This window comes from Hippichthys cyanospilos, chromosome 4 (assembly GCF_059441005.1).
Source record: "Hippichthys cyanospilos isolate Australia breed blue-spotted pipefish chromosome 4, RoL_Hcya_1.0, whole genome shotgun sequence".
Taxonomy (NCBI): Eukaryota; Metazoa; Chordata; class Actinopteri; order Syngnathiformes; family Syngnathidae; genus Hippichthys; species Hippichthys cyanospilos.
Genome location: NC_142372.1, coordinates 14,384,060 through 14,402,611, shown reverse-complemented (window position 1 = coordinate 14,402,611; position 18,552 = coordinate 14,384,060). Strand labels below are relative to the sequence as shown.

The window sequence follows — 18,552 nt, the reverse complement described above, 5'->3', positions numbered from 1 at the left end:
ACATGCAGGACACTGGCCTTCAAGGACCGGAATTGCCCACCTGCTCTAGGTTATCGGTTACAATTTGGGAAATCAATGTAACAAGTGAATAAAAAAATAAAAAACTAGTCCTCACAATTATTTTTCCAAAATAAGTAAATAAAATGGAATTGCAGATGAATACATGTACTGTACTGTAGTCTGGAATAAACAGTTGCCCAATGTAATATGCAAATACAATGCTGTGGTTTTATTCCACACAAAAATATGACAATAAAAAAAAATAAATACGACTTTCTTGCCGTCAAATTACAATTACTCATTTTCCTTCATACGGACTACGGTATATTTTTATTCTCGTAGTATTGAAACAGTGACGTTTCGTGACGTCAGCAATACAGGAAGCGTTCACCGTTCACCTGTTTCGGGGCGTGGCCTACTGTTTGGGCTGTGACTATTTCCTTCGCTAACTCAAACGAACAGGTGAACCTAACAAGTAGCTGCTGTTTAATACGGTTTCAAACAATCTCTGCAGACATTCTTTATATTTTGTACTTTGTTCCACTCATTTTAAAACTTTTTTTTTGTAATCGTGACAGCGACGTCTTTACACCATGCGGCGGTTACTAGCCGCTGCCATCCTGTTGTTGCTACTTGAAGGTACCATACAATTTCCTTTTATCTGTCGGGTTCGAATGTTATGATTTTTGCTTTTATTATTGTTTCATTTAAAATAAATCTGTAGGAAGGATTACAGCTCTCCCTGCACAGCTTTTGATTATTTCATTTTTTTTTATATCGCACTTGATGTGAACTGTTTTATCTAATCGTGTGGATAATTTTGTCAATATCGCTGAAAGAATTTTGAGTGTTTGTTATTGTTACATTTCTGTACTTTGTTTGTTTTTTTAATAGCATCCCACGATGAGTTTGAAAGAATTTATCTTTGAGCTCATTGGTTTCATCCCACCCACCTTAATGTTTGTTGGCTGGTTTCACTTCCCGTGTCTTTGTCTGTGTCACCTGTTTTTCTGGTTGGGCCACTGTGAGATGTCCTCCCAGTTGTTTTAGCAAAACATTCACGTTTGAATTCTTACCATACTCCATTAATTTTCCTTCGAGCAGGGTTGCAAAGGCCAAGAAATTTGACGAAACTTCCATGGGAATAAACAGCAATTTATGGGAATAAATTGGTATGAACTAGTGATTTAATGTTTCCCCTTGATACAGAACATAAATACATCAAAGGGGAAATATATATTCGTATAATCAGGACTGAAACAATCAGATTTCATGCAAGTAGAGTGCTACCTTGATTTACAATTTTAACTCACTATATACCCCAAAAATCTAAATTGCAACATGATTCTATTCATTGGGCAAAATGTGATGCTGCATACAAAGTTACAATAATCACATTATTAATAGAATGTAAAGAACTTCACAGTTTTCATGTCATAAATTGTCAAAACTGAGATTCAAAAGGTTAAATTGCCATCAATTCCAAGATAACTCCCATGGAAGGTTTTTGTTTAAGTATTTCTTAACCTCGATAGAAAAACTGACCAGAAATGTTCCTCCATTACCATAATATGCGGCAGACAGATTAGTGTGCACTTGCAATTCATATGAGATATTAAACATGATGATCTACAGTTTGTAATTGTGAGTTTGGCTTGCCTCTCCAGCGTCGTGGTGTATTCAGGTGATTGTCCCCCAGCAGGAGCGTAGCACTGCTCTTTTTGCGTCTGTGATCCTGCGCTGTGACTTCTCCACATCTGCAAGCCTCCAAGATGTGCTGGTCACCTGGAGGTTTAAGTCCTTCTGTAAGGACCCCGTGCTGGAGTACTATTCCACATGTAAGAGAGGTTTTTGGATCTGTACACCTATGAGACAACATTGAAAACCTGTTTTAATATATTTTTTGGGTATATATTATTGATATGTCTGAAGGGCCATGTAGCAACCACAATGCCATTTGTAACATTTTATGAGTAGTGTATTTGCCAATGTTCCTAGCCTTGACTTGAGTAGGAATGATCATTGTAATGCACAAATTCTCTTTTGTGTGCATATAGCTTACCAGTCGGCACTTCAGTTGGGCCAGGATCCAGCTAATGACTGTCCTGATCGCCAGCGTACAATTCGAACCGTGATTCAGAAGAGAGGAAACAACGAGGCCATACGTGGTGCAGAATACCGGGACCGCAAGATTACAATTCAAGACAGTGAGTTCATACCATGGCATGTTTGCTTTTGAGAATGTATGGAGAAGAAGACCTACTGGATGTTATTGTGTGATTGTGTATAAGCGTATGCGCACATTGCTATTTTGCAAATTTTTGCCATACTGATTTTTCAACATTTTCCCACTGATTCAAACATTTCCAAGTTATCATGTGTGCCTCATTCAGGTCAACTTCAGGGCTCCCATTCTAGATTTCAATAAAGGTAGTTCTACAGCATTTCATTTAATTTTTTATGGTTTTCCTGGAGTGCAAATCACAAAAAAAAAGACTTTAGTTTATATTTGATACGTGCATTTGTTTTTCAATTTCCATGAAAAGCAATTGCATTTGAATGTCGAAAAGCTTAAGTGACAACTTATGAAATCAATTGAATTGTTGAAATATATACAGTAGGTGAGATTTTGGGTGGTGTTATTTGCTTGATAAATGTTGAAGGAGGAAATAAATGAAAGATCTCAATTTGAGCATTTTATTGTGAAAGCTGTGGGAATTCTATGACTGTATAAAATAGTTTCGAATAACATACTGTACAATAATACAAGAAAGTCTTATTGTCTTGGGGTTTTAAAAAATAACTTTCAACACAAAATCGTTCGATTATTGTTATTTCAAGAGCAGACCTTTCATACACCTGACTGTCAAGCATTACTCAACTGTGTTTAATTGAATGATTCCATGTTTGTGCAGAGGCAGATCTTGTCATCAATGAGATCATGTGGTGGGACAACGGTGTGTACTTTTGTTCGGTTGATGCTCCCGGAGACACCACTGGAGACTCTGACAAAGAAGTCAAGCTTATTGTTTATCGTAAGAAAAAAATGTTGTGCTGATGTCCAGTGTTACAAAATGTATTTTGTTTGGCTGCATTGTAGATTTCTGAGTTTGACTCTTATTTTTCCTCCTTCAGATTGGTTAACCGTGCTCTTTATCATTATTGGAGCGCTGTTGCTCATCATCTTATTTGGCATCTGCTGCTGCCAGTGTTGTCCTCAGAGATGTTGTTGCTATGTTCGCTGTCCCTGCTGTCCGGAGCAGTGTTGCTGCCCGGAAAAAGGTAGGAGGGCTTTTTTTTTTCCTTTTTTTTTTTTTCTCTTTCTCATTTTTTTGTGGAAATACTTGAATTGAAATTGTCTATCATGGAGTCAATAATTCACCATGCCCCATTTAAGATTAAAATTCTACAATATAAGCTATTTAAATTGGTTATCATAATAATAATAACTGTAAATCATCTTTTTAACCTTTGTTTACAGCTGTGAAACAACATAATAGGCTCAGAAGGCAGAGATTACATGGAAAACTGATAAAAGGGTTTCTCAAGTTCAATGTGGAGTACATGTAGTTTGAAATTAACTTACAGGGTTAGTTACACACAAAATGATTGTGCTGAGAGTGAAATTTGCATGTTAATTTTCACCTGACCTAACTGACCAGTGTTAGTTTTTTTTTTTATTTCTTGGGTGACATGTTTTTATGCATATAAAATGCTTCAGAATTCGTTCCTGTTTGTAGCCGCATAAATTTCTTATTGTTTGTCTTTCAGCTGTAATGCAGCATAGAATGATGAAGGAGGCTCAGAGGGCCATGGCTCCATGGATGGGAGGACAGCCTGTATATGGACCAATGAGCCAGGTTTCTTCCTCTCAAATAAACCCTCTGCTATACGCAGGTACAGCTTCCACTGCAAGTTAAAAAACATGAGATTTTACAGTCCGCTTATTTGGCATGGTGATTTGTCCTAACAGGTTCGATGTCAGGGAAGAGCGTGCCTATGAAGCCCATGCCACTTCCACCACCCCAGTCGTCAGCTTACAGCATACCGGCCCCCAGTATCCACGGTAGCCACGCACCTGCCAACACCAATCACATGCTTGACTACATGGAGAGTCAGGTTAGGGGGTTGGATATGACCAGTCCCCTGCTTCAGGTATGTATTACTTACCCACCCAGGTAATAACAGAAAAGTACAATATGGAGACCATGTAGTAAAAGTTTTTCTCTTATATTTTAAATCCCTCCCGTCCAATTAAAACACATTAGAACTTATTAGAACACACTTTTAAAAGCATTGCGAAATGCAGCAGAGTCTAACCCAAAGCGTGGGGACCAGTGTTGACCCTTGACATCAATTTTTGTGTTCCACAAAAGCAAATCAAGCACCATGAAGTTTGCTAAGGTTTGGACCAAAATGTAAAATGGTCATAGGTAATAAGTAATAATTATGAGATCTTGCAAGCAAATCTATACTCTTTTGACTTTTGGGGTAACGACAGTATGTTGTAACTGGAAAATTTTGAGCGGTTGAGTGTTTATCTGTGCAGAATCTCCTCTTTATTGGTCTTGACCTTCTTTCTTTTTTTTTTTTAAATCAACCCTCTGCCATTAGGCTCAGCCGCCTCCACCCCCCCACATGACACAGCTTCCACCTGCCTCCCAGCACATGCCCATCAACGTCCCTTTTTCAGCCGGGCCTCCCAGTATGATATCTGGCCTCGGTGACGTGCCCTCAGAGCGCCGTGTCATCACCCTCCCGCCCATACGTGAACCGAGCCGAGTGCCGCCACCCGCACCCAAGACTCGCCCTCCGAGCTCCAGCAGCAGCAGCCACGGTGGTTTCGGACCCCGCGATGAGCGTGGGACACCGGGCCGACGTTATCCCTCACCTCCGAGGTCCAGGGGCATTCCAAGGAGCTACAGCGAGGAGTCACTGGATGGGCGACCCCGAGGTGGAGCGCGAGGAGGCATGGACCGGCCTCGATCCCGCTCCAGGGATGATCTCTTTGACAGCAGGTCCAGAGGAAACTACGCCCCGCCCGGAGCAAGTCGGTCGAGAGGGTCCTGGAGCTCTGATGAGGACACTCGGAGAGGAGGAGGGAGGAGAGGGGGTGGAGGCTGGGGTGAGAAACCACCCAGCTACACTGAATACGAACCCGGACACAAACCGGGACCAAGGAGGAACGAACACTTCTCTGTAAGAAAAACATTGCTTTAATTTAGTTGCGCCTGACTTGAAAAATAAAAAAGAGAAAAAAAGTCAGACAGATGTGGCTGGCCCTGAGAAAAATGCATCTAAAGTTAGTGTGTCTCTCTCAGGTTAGGAGCTCTCGCAGTGGCACCAGCGTCGTCATCTGAACGGAGCTGTGAAACGCCCTTTGACATCTTTTCAAAGCGCACAAACGACTTGAACTGGGAATTGTTAGCAACCTTGCTGTCAAACTCATGGTCAATTGAAAAACCTTATTAACCATTAGCATGAGGAATTTGTGCTGCCCATTTTTTGGTCAGGAAATATATTAAATACAGTTATAAAATATTTGGCATCATATTAAAGAATCACTCCTCGTGGCATAGAAATCACGCTCTCCTCTACCCGTGTGCATAGAAAGGCTTTAACATTGATGTCAAATGTATGATCGCCCTCTGTTGGTATATTATTGAAACTAGAATTGCTGAATGTCGAAGGCCTGTTTATTCTATGGAAAACCTGTTTGATTAGTCAATATCCTTGATCTTCCTTTTATGATCCATTTCCACATGTGTTTTTTTTTACAATTTCATCACTATTTATCTAGCTATGTATTAAGTGTAGCGCACAAGCTGAAGAAAAATGCCTTACTATTTTTGTTTTTCACTTTTAGAAGCTCACCTTTTGGATTACTTGTACTCGTACGCTATTCCCCAAAAATTGCAAGTGGGTTTTAAGATGGACATCAAGGATATTGAAAAATGGTCTTCATATGTATTCAAATTGGGGATTTTGAAGTTGTCTTTGTTTTTCTTTCCAGGAAGTGATTAACTTCGTCTTTATTAATGCCAAAAAGAAGGGATATTATAGCTCTTAGAGGGCTAGTAGCACTGACTCACTTAGCATAATACTGTAACATTATCTTGAAATTATTTAAAGTTACAGATTTCCTTAATATTGTGCATTTATCTCTGTGAAACCTTCAAATACATTGGCAAAACTTTTCAATGTACTGTAATTGCATGTAAAAAAAACACAACCTTTTTTAGCATAATTGCATGTAAAAGCCAATAAAGTGTAAATAATTGACATACAATAGTGTTGATGTTGTCATTTTGTGGGAAAACAAAGATGAATTTTCCATTGTAGTTGTCAGGATCCAATATTACCTGTCCAAATGATGGAAGTATTACATGTTCTTTCTAAGTTTGTAAAGTGCATTAGGTTTGTGTAAGACAAAAATATTTAGTTAAAAATGTAATTGAAGTGTTTGTTATTTTAGTATGAATTTGGATTGTAAAACCTAGCTCTCCACTTTTTCTCAACCCTCATTGTGGATCAAAAAAAGTGTTAGTACATGTGGGAAGTGTTACACACCCTAAAATCACATTCATGTGACATACTCTAAAATGTTTTTCCCCCTCCCCGAGACGATAATGGACCCAGGAGAAGCTGTTGATAAATACTTTAGCAGTTGTACAAAGGTCACGATCTATTTTTTTTTTTTGTGCCAAGTTATCATAACGAATATTGAGAATATCTTCAACACAAACATTCTGCACATCATGTTTTCGTTTTGGGGTGTAGGGTCCACTAATTAAAGGCGCTTACTCTGTATCCTGTTTACTGAAATGCTCACGCACAGTGGTTTACTTTTCTCGAACATTACGTATAGTGTATACAAATTCAACGCAATGAATTAAGATTAAAACGACAAAAGATTTCAGGAGACACCGTGATAGTTGAGTTGAAGTCTGTTATTAGATGTAACGCAGAAATGCCGTTCCCTGCCTTGACAGGCCGTGAAAATGTCACTTTTTACTTTTAAACGGGTTAGAATTTATTGTATGTTTTAGTCTGTATCATGATTACGCCGCCCCTCCACCCAAAAAAACAAACATAAAAAAAACTACTGTTATGTGCTGTAGTCAAAGTATTCCACCAAACAAATATCTGTACTTTATCCAAAGTACTAGAGTGAGTACTATGACCACGTCTTTGTTGCGGTATGTGATGTTGTAAGAAGAACTATGGTTAATTCATTATACCGCAAGTTGTTTTTTTTTTTTTAATTCAAGTTTGTGTACGATTCTTGTCGCGCGCCGATGACGTCAGTCCAGAAGAGGTGCGGGCTTGCCACGTCGGTCTCTTGAAATGGGTTTACACAGTTGCTCCTGGCCGCGTTGAGCGTAACTTTTTGAAAAAGACGCCCTTTTTTTCTAATACGAAGTGACCGGGGACCACACTAACTTATCCGGAACCACAATAGCTCAACTCCACGGTGCTACGTTTGGTCTTATTGGAGTAAAAGGGAGGCGGAGGAATGCTCGGTTCCGTCTGGACTCGTCTGGCTGTAAGCCACACAAGTGACTGATGCATCCTCGTTCACTTCACCCTCCCGTATGTTGTGTGAGTAAAATGTGACTTTGCACCGCGCGTTCAACGCCAATACTTGTGTTCAAGACACACATTGCCCCTATTTTTAAATATGTTTTCCAAAGTTACGAACTGGCCTATTAAAAATGAGCACGCTGCCTAGTGTCATGATTAAGAAACGCCAGGTTTAGTTGGTGCATGTCACAGCAGTGTCACAAACATTAAGTCGTCCCACGTTTGCTTTTCTTTAAAGAATAAAGCAATGCTGCACTATAAGAGTATATAAGTCTTTTGGACAAACCAAAGAATGTCTTGCAATATTAGTTCCCGTTTTCTCCTGTGACTTTCGACTGCTCTTTTTCGGATCGTGTGTGAGTATTCGTTTGACTGGCTGCAAACTTTTTACACCAAGCACTAACTCAAAAAATACCCAAGTGCCCAATATGCAATCTAGCAGGCCTAAGTTAAAGATCAAGTAAGAAATGTTATGCTTGTAAAAAGTGTGTACTTGTTTTGCAAAACACTGTTTGAACATTTTTGAAAATAATCACTGTTTAGCGAGAAGAGAAAATGAATTTACTGTAAGGTACAGAAAACCTTACACAAATGGGCTTCAATTTATGTTAAACATACCATTTTTGAAGATAAACACATTCACTGTCAGTTGTTCCAGCAGTTCCCCATTTTGAAGCATTTTGGCCGATCTTGCAATACTCACCGACTATTGTCTTCTGTGAGAATATCTCAACTTTATGCCTTGATATAGCACTTTGAAAAAACCATTGCTGCATAGAAAGTGCTGTACTTGGATTAAAAAAAAATATCACTTCATCACAGTTAAAAATAAATTAACGCAAAGCCGCTGACACGCAATGCCGCTGACACCACAAAACCCTAAAATAATGCCAACTCATGCTAGGTTAAAAGCCGTTGATTAAATGTGTTTAAAGATTACTTCTAAAAATGGACAGAGGAGGCATCCCTCGTATTTAACTGAAAGTTGTTCCAAAGAGGGGAACCTGCAACAAAAGGGTCTGTCCCATTCGAGCCTCTGCTTAGGCCTTGGTACAAACATCCAGTAGTATCAGGTCAGCAGTGTCTAAAAGCCACTGAAGATAGAAGTGACAGTTTAAAAGCCTCTGAAGAATAGAAGTAAAAGGTCTCATATCATTTAAAATTTAATAAATCTGCATATTGCCAATTCTTTTTTGCTGGAAACAGTGCTTTCACTGCAGTTTTCCCCGTGTAATATGTGGAAAAAAAAGTCCATGATACATCTTTCACTGCATGTAGTGTGTTAACGGTGTTTATGTTCTGCAGGCTTCAGGTCATGTCACACCAGTATTAGATCAGGACTTGATCCAAACGTCAAAACTTGATAAAAGTGCTCATAATACTTTTAAATAAAACATCACCATTACAATTCTTAGAACACAATAACATCTGTTTTCTGATAGGGCACCGCCATTTGCTCTCCTCCACAGTGGCCTCAGCGTAGACGGTCGCTCCTTGAGGAGCAAGGGGGAGTCCCAGTGTCCAGGGTTGCCACGGTAACCGGCGACCATGCCAGGGGGTCGCAGGGGTCCCAGCAGACAGCAGTTGAGCCGCTCTGCCCTGCCCTCCCTGCAAACTCTTGTTGGAGGCAACCTGGGCAATGGTACAGGCCTCAGAAACCGGTATGCCTTGCATTGTTTCTCTCAGTGTATTTCAATGTGTCACTGCCTTCATGTGATCTCACAAGTATCCCTTTAACTCAATACCAGGAATGTTTTTTTATCTCTCAAAAAGTCCAGACATTAAATCCCAGATACTTAAAAAAAGTGAATGCGTCCCAGGCATTGATTGAATTAATATTATGTTTGGTATATGAAGCAGAAAAATCCACTCTTTTAAAATCCCATTCAAGGTGGCCATTTTGGATTGAAAAGTTGCTCAGGAAACGACCAATCACAGCCTAACTTTTCTGAGTGGTCATGTTACGTTTGCAAACTGTCAATTTCCCCAAACAGCAAGTGGCACGGCAGTTGTCCTCAGTGATAGAAACGAGACAATTCTTCAGCTTAATTCATATTACACAAACAATTAGGCACACTCATGAGGCTTGAAATTTGTAACGTCTTTCAATCATACATGATGAGACGTTAGTCTTGTCTCTGGGCGACATTGCCAGCTCTCGTTTTATGAACAGAACGAGGAACATCGTCAAAGACACAGCTCATCCGGGTCATCATGCTTTCAACTGTTGACCTCTGTTTGTTCCTATAGCGCCCATAGAAGCCAGGCAAACAGGCTCAGGGACAGCTTTTTCCCCCAGAGCCATTACCGCTCTGAACAAAACAAGAACACACTTAAAATATCAATTACTATTGCATTCCTGTTCATCTGTGATTTATATTCTAATTATTGTACTTATTTATTTAAAATGCATCAATCAGAGCAGCACTCCTAATTTCATCGTATGCCTTCTGTAAAGGCATTCTATTCTCGTCATGGTTATTGATAAGGTAGTAAAGTAACATGGTGACTTGAAGCGCTAATATTTACTCGTGCTATCGCGGCTTCTTGTGCGTCCCTGTACATGCAGCAACAACGTTGAGTTCGAAGACCCTTAGGATCTCTCAGCATTCAGCTGTAATACATGTACGGATGATTTATTTTTTTATTTAATTTTATAAATACTTTAATTTTAAAAATACTTTATTATTTTTAAGGTAGAAAAGGCCCTGGTCACCAGAGTCCAGACAATTTGTTTCCCCCCTAGGAGCCCTGAGACCCCTATCCTGAAATTTTAGGTGTGCACTATAAGATAATTTGCATAGTAAATATTAACTATATACTCTTTCACGTTAGGTTTTTGTGGTGAGACATTGGTCATCCTAACATGGCTAATTGCCCTGCAGGTCATTCAGGTTTGGTGAGGTTAAGAAATATTTTCCCACAGGCAAGGTAGTGTATACTGGCACCAACATTGAATTGGTGATTCATGCAGAACTATTACCCCAAATCACTTGATTGTGCCTTTGATGTAAATCCAACAAGAGTTAACCCCTATTTAACATGCGGGTGTGATATGTTCCGGATCCTACAAAAATACAAAACTGATTATAAAAAATTGTGAGGATGACCCAGATGCAAATAGGATAGATGAACAGCAGATTACGATATAACATTTATTGTCCATGTGCATATTGTTGCGGCTGGATAGGAAGGAATATTCGAAGAAAGTCTGGGGAAATCAGGTGCAGGGTTCTTAGAGGCAGGGAACTGGATCCAAGGCAATAGTAAGAAATGAGCAGGAGGCAGTGAACAGTGCAGAGTAGAAGAGGGTGAGTACTGCACAATATTAACTTGCGTGTTTTCATTTGCCTGGAGGCGACAAACTTGATGAGGGTTGTTGACAATTTGTCAGCGTACAAGACCAGCTTACATACACAAAGACAATTTGTCTGCTTTTGTGCCGATTTTCAGTCATCGATCAGGTTCGTCTCATCTGCATAGCAGTTGGCTTCCTTATCAACTCTTTGTCTTAGTACTGAAAAAATGAACCCAATCTTCTCATGTTTGTGATACCTGTGTGCACACACTTTTAACTCCACTGTGGTTTACCTATGTTAATTAGGAGCAAGTTTCACAGACTTTCAAAAAATGGGAGGATATTACAGTGTCAGGTCTGCAGGAGTGAACCGTTCTAATGGCCATTTTGAGTTGGATGTTTCCTGCAGCCTTTCCTCTGTACAGTTTAGTAAAAAAAAATAAAATAAAATAAAATGAAGTGATGCATTTTTATGCACATCGTTGGTATTTGTGTGTGTGTGTGTGTGTGTGTGTGTTGGTTCTTTTAGGAACAGTAGCTCCTTGGGTCTGCCTGCACCGCCTATCTCGGCCGTCATAACACCAGAGCCCGTCCGACACTCAAAGATTCCACTGCTGCCATTGGACAGCAGCCTGCTGTTTGAGTTTCTGCTCTTTCTCTATCTACTGGTGGCCTTGTTTGTCCAGTATGTCAACATCTACAGGACAGTTTGGTGGTACCCATACAGCCAGCCACCCACCTCTACCTCACTGGTAAGAACACACATGCATAGTTTCAGTTGCACCAATACATTTATTGTTGTACGGCTGGCTGACTTAAAATTTGAAATTGAAAACTGTTCAATCAAATTGAAATTATACTTTGTATAATAAAATCATGTTCACCGATGCCATATAATAATTACCCCTAGAAAATTATTGGTTGAAAAAGTACTGGAACATTGAAAAAATATTCATTAAAAAGTTTAAAGAAGGGCATATAAAACAGGTTATTGTGCATCTTAGGTTTGTCCTGAAATGTCCTGAAATCACCAACTCCTTGTCATTAAGTTTGTCTTTGTTTGATTCTAAGATGACATTGTGAAATCAAAATGTACTTTTGGCTTCATTGTCCAATGCTTGTTTACCTGCAGAGCTTCCATTTAATGGACTACCACCTGGCTATCTTCATCACAGTCATGCTGGCCAGGAGGCTTGTTTGGACAATAGTTGCAGAGGTAAACGCACTGTTTTATGTTTTTTTTTCTTTCCTCAATGAACCTCCTTGAAATTCTTTAGTACCTTGACTAACACTTTTAATTTCTTCGATGACAGTGCTCCTGATTTAATTCGCCCGTATCTCAAACTGATCATCACCATTGAAATGGATAAATATGCCATTCATCACCATTGAAATGGATAAATATGCCATTTATCCATTACAGGCCCCCTGAAACCACCACCATTTTTTTCAAATGATTTTTATTAAGAACAACATTGTAAAATCTGTTAACCACACTTGCCTCACATTCAGAAGCTTCTCCCAACATTTTATGGAGAGATCCACAATTTAAATGTTTTCACCTTTGGCTGACAGTGTATTTATTGATTCTTTTTACTTTAGTATAGCACCTAATTCTACTCTACTTGCCACCATCCATAAAACACTTTAACAGCAAAGTGCTGCTAGGTGTAAGAAAGTGCCATCCATAAAATTGAACATAAAACATGAACTATATGAATAATTAGATATAAAACAGATCCGAATGCCTGCATCAGATTGATATTTGACATTTTATGCAAATCGGTGAACAGTTGTATGGTCATAATTTGCCAATTGATCAAAGACCTCATTAATCGTCAATAAGACATTAGAGAAACATGCTCTCCTCTGATGTTCTGTGCTGCCACTGTTAATAAGCAAGGTTTCTCAGTGTATACAGTTGGATTTTTCTCAATATTTGTATTATTTCATAAACAATTAGTTACTCTCCTACTGCTTTGCCAAATCAACATATTTTGAGATTTTATGTTTTAATGCATTATATGCTTCAATGGGCGCTTCTTTTCTGGACACAGTTTTAAAAAAACAAACCATGCTCACAAAAAAAAAAAAGTACAAAATGCAACAGAGACCACTGTGTTTACTGAGATTTTATTGCCTGAACTGATGATGGCCGGATGACTGGAGTGTTTGAAGCGGCTTCAGTCATTTACAAGCATGTCAAGCCACTAGGCAGCGGTAGTTTCACCAAATTCTGTCAAATCAGAACGAGCATTTTGTCTCTTAACATCACCAGCGTGTAAGGGTGTCAAGCGATGATGTAAAGCCCCAGTTAGATTGCTACACACAACCGCGGATCTGGAGAATTTGGCAAATCTTTTTAGAGACCTTCCATTTTAATAAAAAAAAAAAAAATCAAAGTATCGTGAATAAGACAAACCGGAGACGTTTACCGCCCATTTGCAAGAACCCCGATTATGTGTAGAATGTGCCTTAGATACTGCATAAGGGATCAGATTCATCTAATTAAAAAAATGGCTTTCCTGCTTTTGTACAGCTTTCTCAGAGCAGCAGGGGGTCGCTGGTGTGCTATGTGGTTTTGATTGCAGCAAGACTGTGTCTGCTCACCATGTGTTGTTGGGTGCTCTGCTGGACCTTGGTCAACCTTTGCAAGAACCACTCTGTTCTCAACCTTCTCTTCTTGGGATACCCGTGAGTGTTTTGACTAGTTCATAAAACGTCTGATGAGAACATGCTCCAATACTGTTGACACAATTCATAACACACAATTATATTAATGGCCACCAAGACTACAGAGCTGTTCTAGGGGCTCACATATGTCTCATTAAGATATGCTACCTCTGACTGTGTACCCCCAAACCTGTTTTTAGGTTCGGCGTGTATGTCCCACTCTGCTGTTTCCACCAGGAAGGATCGAAGAGCCAGATGTCAACAGCCGACTGCGACTGCTCGGCCGACCACCAGCAGACGGACCTGACGGACACTCCCTTTTTTCGGCCTCGGGATTTCTTCTTATTATTACGAGAGAACCTCAGAGAACAGTTTGCCGCGCCGCAGCACATGCCCACGCACACCTGCCCACCGCACACGCACACTCACACGCCTGAGCTGATTCGATCCGAGGTGGAGGAGCTGAAGAGCGACTTCAATCGGCGGATTAAGGAAGTGCTGTTCAATTCGCTTTTCAGCGCTTACTATGTTGCCTTCTTGCCTCTATGCTTTGTCAGGGTGAGTTTCTATTTTGTCTGAATTCATTGCGGTCCATGACCATATTTCAAAGTATTAAGACACATTTCTTCTTCCAGAGCACCCAATACTATGACATGCGCTGGTCATGTGAGCATCTGATCATGGTGTGGATCAATGCCTTTGTGATGCTGATGAGCCAGCTGCTCCCCCCCAACTACTGCGACCTGCTTCATCGCTCTGCGGCCCACCTGGGCCGATGGCAGAAGCTGGAGCACGGGTCGTACAGCAACGCACCTCAACATTTGTAAGTAATCGCTCCGTCCCACGATTCTTAACGTTTCACAATTAAGTCGTTTGTTTTGTTTCCTCCATTCCCCAGATGGTCGGAACAGACGGTCTGGCCTCAAGGGGTGTTGGTACGACACAGCCGCAGTCTGTATAAAGCCGTTGGACCTTATAATGTTGCTTTGCCTTCTGATGTTTCACATGCGAGATTTTATGTGAGTATGTGCACTCATAAATCATAGTAACTTGTTAATGTTTCACTTGACTGATCAAGGGTTGCACCAGAACTAGTAGTGAAAATGATGAGTTCAAACAGCCGACAACTGCCATTTAGACAATAAAAATCAAAAATTAATCTGCGCCTACAGATGTTAAATTGTTCACTGGTGCATGACAAGGTTTTATTTCAGAAAGTGCCGTATGCCTTTTACTGTATCCTGATAGAAGCCAATTATCAGGGTTATGGTGATTTGGGAATTTTGTTGTTAGATTATTGTTGTTTTTTTCCGTTTTGTGTATTGCTTGTATGCAATTTGATTTCAACAACAATAGTAGGTGTTGTGTGGTAAAAATTCAACAAAAGTATTTTAGGAAAAAAATCACAAATCAAATACAGGTATTGTATAACATTCCACAGGCATTTGAATTACAGGAAGTGCAATGCATAATACGTCATCTAAAGTTAGATGTGCATCTTTTTACTTTACAATCCATGTAGGACTGAGTTAACTGACAAAAACAGAGAAGCCATTCAGTCGCGACCACGGCTATTGTCAAGGTGTGATATCTTTTATTGGCTCTCAAGTAATATTTTAAATGCCACATGGTAACGACAAAGCACTATTTTTGTCTTCATGAAACCCCTCAACTTAATTTCAAACCCACGAAGGGGTGTGGTGGCCATTGAGAAATTCAGGGCTTTTCAAAATGGCCAGTTGATTTCCAGGCCTGTGATACAAAATTCTCAGGTGAAAAGAAAACAAACTTTGTCTGATGATCAATCAAGAGATGAATTGTAAACTCAATGGGATCTTCAAAGTTGTTTTAAGGTTGAGGGTGAATCCCCATTTCAACTGTTTAGAGGTCAACCTTCAATTTTACAAGGATTAAAATCTCTGATGATATCCTCATCTGCTATTGGAATTTAATTTTTTGTAGCCTTTCCTCAAAGTTATAAATTTGCTGTAATGCCATCAATTTCTGAAGTACTTGCATATATCATTTTAAAGGAATTTAAGTGTAGAATTAGAATATATGCACATCAGAATCCGCATCCTTTGCCCATGAGGCCCTTTTTATCCCGGGCCGGAGTCATACCCTTTTTGAAATTTTCTGACCTAGTCCTGTCTTTTGTTTTTAACAGTTTCTCTTCCACAAACCATTGCGGATCCTGAACCTGCTGATCTGGATCGAGACCAGCGTGGTCCTCTATCAGTTGTACTCGCTGTTCCTCTCCGAGCGCTGGAACCACACTCTGTCTCTGGGCCTTATTCTTTTCTGCAACTACTATGTCCTTTTCAAACTGCTCAGAGACCGCATAGTGCTGGGCAAAGCCTACTCCTACCCGCTGCCGAGTAGTTTGGGCTTAAAGTCGCAGTAAAGACATACTCGACACCCAACGCGTGCGTGCTGGAGCCCGGGGGCGCGCGGTAGTGTTAAAATTGGGAGACCAGATGGGTGTTCGGCACTCACAATTGGAGGGTAAGGGACAGATAACTCATAATCGTCTTTTGATACGGTTATATTTTTAATGCAATGTTTATATAAACCTATTTAAAAGAATATTTTATTTTGTATACTATTTCCAGTTACGCCGGGCATTACCACCCTGACGACATTAGCATGCTGCGTTGTGTTGTTGCTAGAAGAGGGAGGAGGAGCCTTTTCACCAAAGATGTCCAAAGTGGCCTCTCACACGTCAAGTTAGACCAAAATCCCAACCCTCGAAACGCAAACTAAATCGGAAGATAAAGATGCAGCCGTTTTCTCCGAGAAGTCATTGGTTGAGATGAGCAAGTCGCTACCCCTCGCACATGCAATCTCTCTCAAATATTCAGCTGCTGTCAGCTACGTCCGATTGGCGTAAGCGCTGAGCCCGGAGTGTTTCGCAACGGTACGGCTAGTTGCTAGGCAACCGGCAGAGACTTAATAGTCAGAAGTGTTTAAAGACAAGTGTTGGTGCCAACTTAGATTACGCACAAAAAGTTGAGCTTCCATGTGAAAGGTCAGGATCAACCAAAAATAACCTATAACCTTTACAGGTGAGCTTTGACCTTGAGTTAATGTCCATCTGTTTAAAGTTGCGGTACTTTTGCACGGCTTTCTCTCCTAACGAGAGCAAAATGGCAGAATTTGCAATTCGGTTTTACCAAGGATGTCTACTTTGTCTTTGTGTGACTCCTAGTTTTGAGCTGTTTCAACCTGTTGATGACACATTGAGGTCAGGGTTTACTAACCCCTGCATTCATGTCAAAATGTGAATTGCGTGATGACTTTACCAATTCAAAATGAACCAGGAAATAATTCATCGCTCAACAATTTTTCCATTCAACTTCTTGTGAGACACAATGAATGACGCAACCGAACTGTCAAGCAGTGGGCAGGTTTCTACAACTAGTTTTCATGAGAGCCCGACAGTAGGCCACAAATTTTGCGGTGAACGGTGTCACAAGGTTGCCGATCAAAAACGCCATATTGTACCGCACTAACTTTGAAAAGGAAAAAAAAAATTGTTTTGATGTACGATTTAGCCATATTTCCTAGTTTGAAATATACACGAGGCTGAAAAAGTTTTTTGCCAAAGTGCACAAGGGAAGTCAATGGTGCAGTCATTGCCAAAAGCTTTTCAATATTCACTCTTTGTATTTTTTTCACATTTCTTTATTGTATCAAACAGATGGAAATGTACTTTGAACTTAGAGGTCAAATGAAGTTCACCTGTAAAGGTTAAGCGTGGAAATGTACTTTCAACTTAGAGGTCAAATGAAGTTCACCTGTAAAGGTTAAGTGTATTTTCGGTTCATCCTAAACATTTTGTGTGTAGTGAATGCTAAGCTGCTATTTTACAGAGCCTTAGTTTTAACACCCATCAAGAGAAGGGTTTATTGTTCTTGTCATCGAGCTACTCAACACTGTATGGTACTTGCTCTCACTTGGCCTACAAAAAGACCTGCATGCTCTTGCTCATTTAATTTGCGCCTGTGTTGCACATTAATTCAGGCTTTTGCAATGAGCATGCGTGAGTATGTCATCACAGTGTGACCCCAGGTGTTTTCAACCCTGGCAAGCAATCCTCCCAGCTCCGCCCATGGTTACATGGTACACAGCAGTGTTGTTGCCTTTTGGCATCCAATTCTATTCTACGGTCCTGACGTTCTCACCGGTAGCTTCTGGGTTGCTGTCCATTTCTAGTATGTTTACAGAACGAGATGAATTTGGCCAATGAAAATGAAATCTCACTGTCTCTTTACATTCTCGTTCACGTATTCTCAGCAACAGTTAGCGTATTTCAGGTCACCTTGCATGCTGCCTTTTTTTTTTTCAAAGTCTTTATGCATCCCCCTGTCTTAGGTTGAATGGTGCCTCTTTTTAATGCTCATTCAAATGTGCTGGCAAAGCATTTCTTTGGTGCTTCATTTACTTTTGCAATGCCCTGCATGATAAAAGGCATTCATGAAGCGGATCTGGTCTGTTCAGTCAAGCGAGGTTGAGGATGAGTGAGGCTCACGAAAGCCCTCTCTGCCTTTGTAGCGTTGTTGTTGCGTTATGTGTAGTTGTTTCCGCAAGATGGCGCTGTTGCGTTGATAAGAAAATACTAAGGACAATACCTGTTATCGCGACAACCCTGATAAGAAAAAGCGTTTCCTTTGTGATTGCTCCATCCCACTTAAGTGCTTGCTCAAACAACACACTCTGCCTGCTTTTGTTGGTTTGCTGAAAGCCTCTCAGATTTAAAACAGTCGAGATTTTGAGCTTCATTTAAAAAAAAAAGTCCCCCTTCCATGTGTCTTCAGGCAGGATGAAAGTTATGTGTGACATCCAAGCGTGCAGTTGTCGAACCTTTTGAGGATCACGTCACGTTGCAAAGTTTTAAGGAGCTGGTCCTCATATTTCGGCTTTTTACAGTATTCATTTCACCTTGAGCATTTTTTTTTGGCATCTGAAATAAAACATGGCGTTGAAATGAACATACT

General features: G+C 40.2%; 2 protein-coding genes across 5 annotated transcripts; both read left to right on the top strand.

Moving 5' to 3' along the window:
• The first annotated feature begins 421 nt into the window (after positions 1-421).
• On the top strand, positions 422-6,289 carry LOC148424718 (immunoglobulin-like domain-containing receptor 1). The gene is made up of 9 exons (XM_088412179.1): positions 422-639; positions 1,668-1,838; positions 2,058-2,207; positions 2,916-3,035; positions 3,136-3,282; positions 3,772-3,897; positions 3,974-4,155; positions 4,615-5,199; positions 5,322-6,289. Exons 1-9 carry the CDS (start codon positions 594-596, stop codon positions 5,358-5,360), a joined length of 1,566 nt encoding a protein of 521 aa, XP_088268305.1. The 5' UTR covers positions 422-593; the 3' UTR covers positions 5,361-6,289.
• Positions 6,290-7,326: 1,037 nt separating this feature from the next.
• Positions 7,327-18,546, top strand: tmem39a (transmembrane protein 39A). 4 transcript variants are annotated; one of them, XR_015865347.1, is made up of 10 exons: positions 7,327-7,602; positions 9,054-9,245; positions 11,412-11,634; positions 12,015-12,098; positions 13,422-13,576; positions 13,756-14,113; positions 14,191-14,378; positions 14,454-14,574; positions 15,723-16,060; positions 16,168-18,546. XR_015865347.1 is itself a non-coding variant. In XM_088412927.1 (9 exons), the coding sequence occupies exons 2-9, from the start codon at positions 9,133-9,135 to the stop codon at positions 15,957-15,959; spliced, it is 1,479 nt and encodes a 492-aa protein (XP_088269053.1). In that variant the 5' UTR covers positions 7,327-7,593; positions 9,054-9,132; the 3' UTR covers positions 15,960-18,546. The 4 variants fall into 4 exon arrangements, 3 of the variants coding, with proteins under 3 accessions (XP_088269053.1, XP_088269051.1, XP_088269052.1); XM_088412927.1 differs by having other exon boundaries at positions 7,327-7,593; positions 15,723-18,546; XM_088412925.1 differs by having other exon boundaries at positions 15,723-18,546.
• The last annotated feature ends 6 nt before the right edge of the window (positions 18,547-18,552 follow it).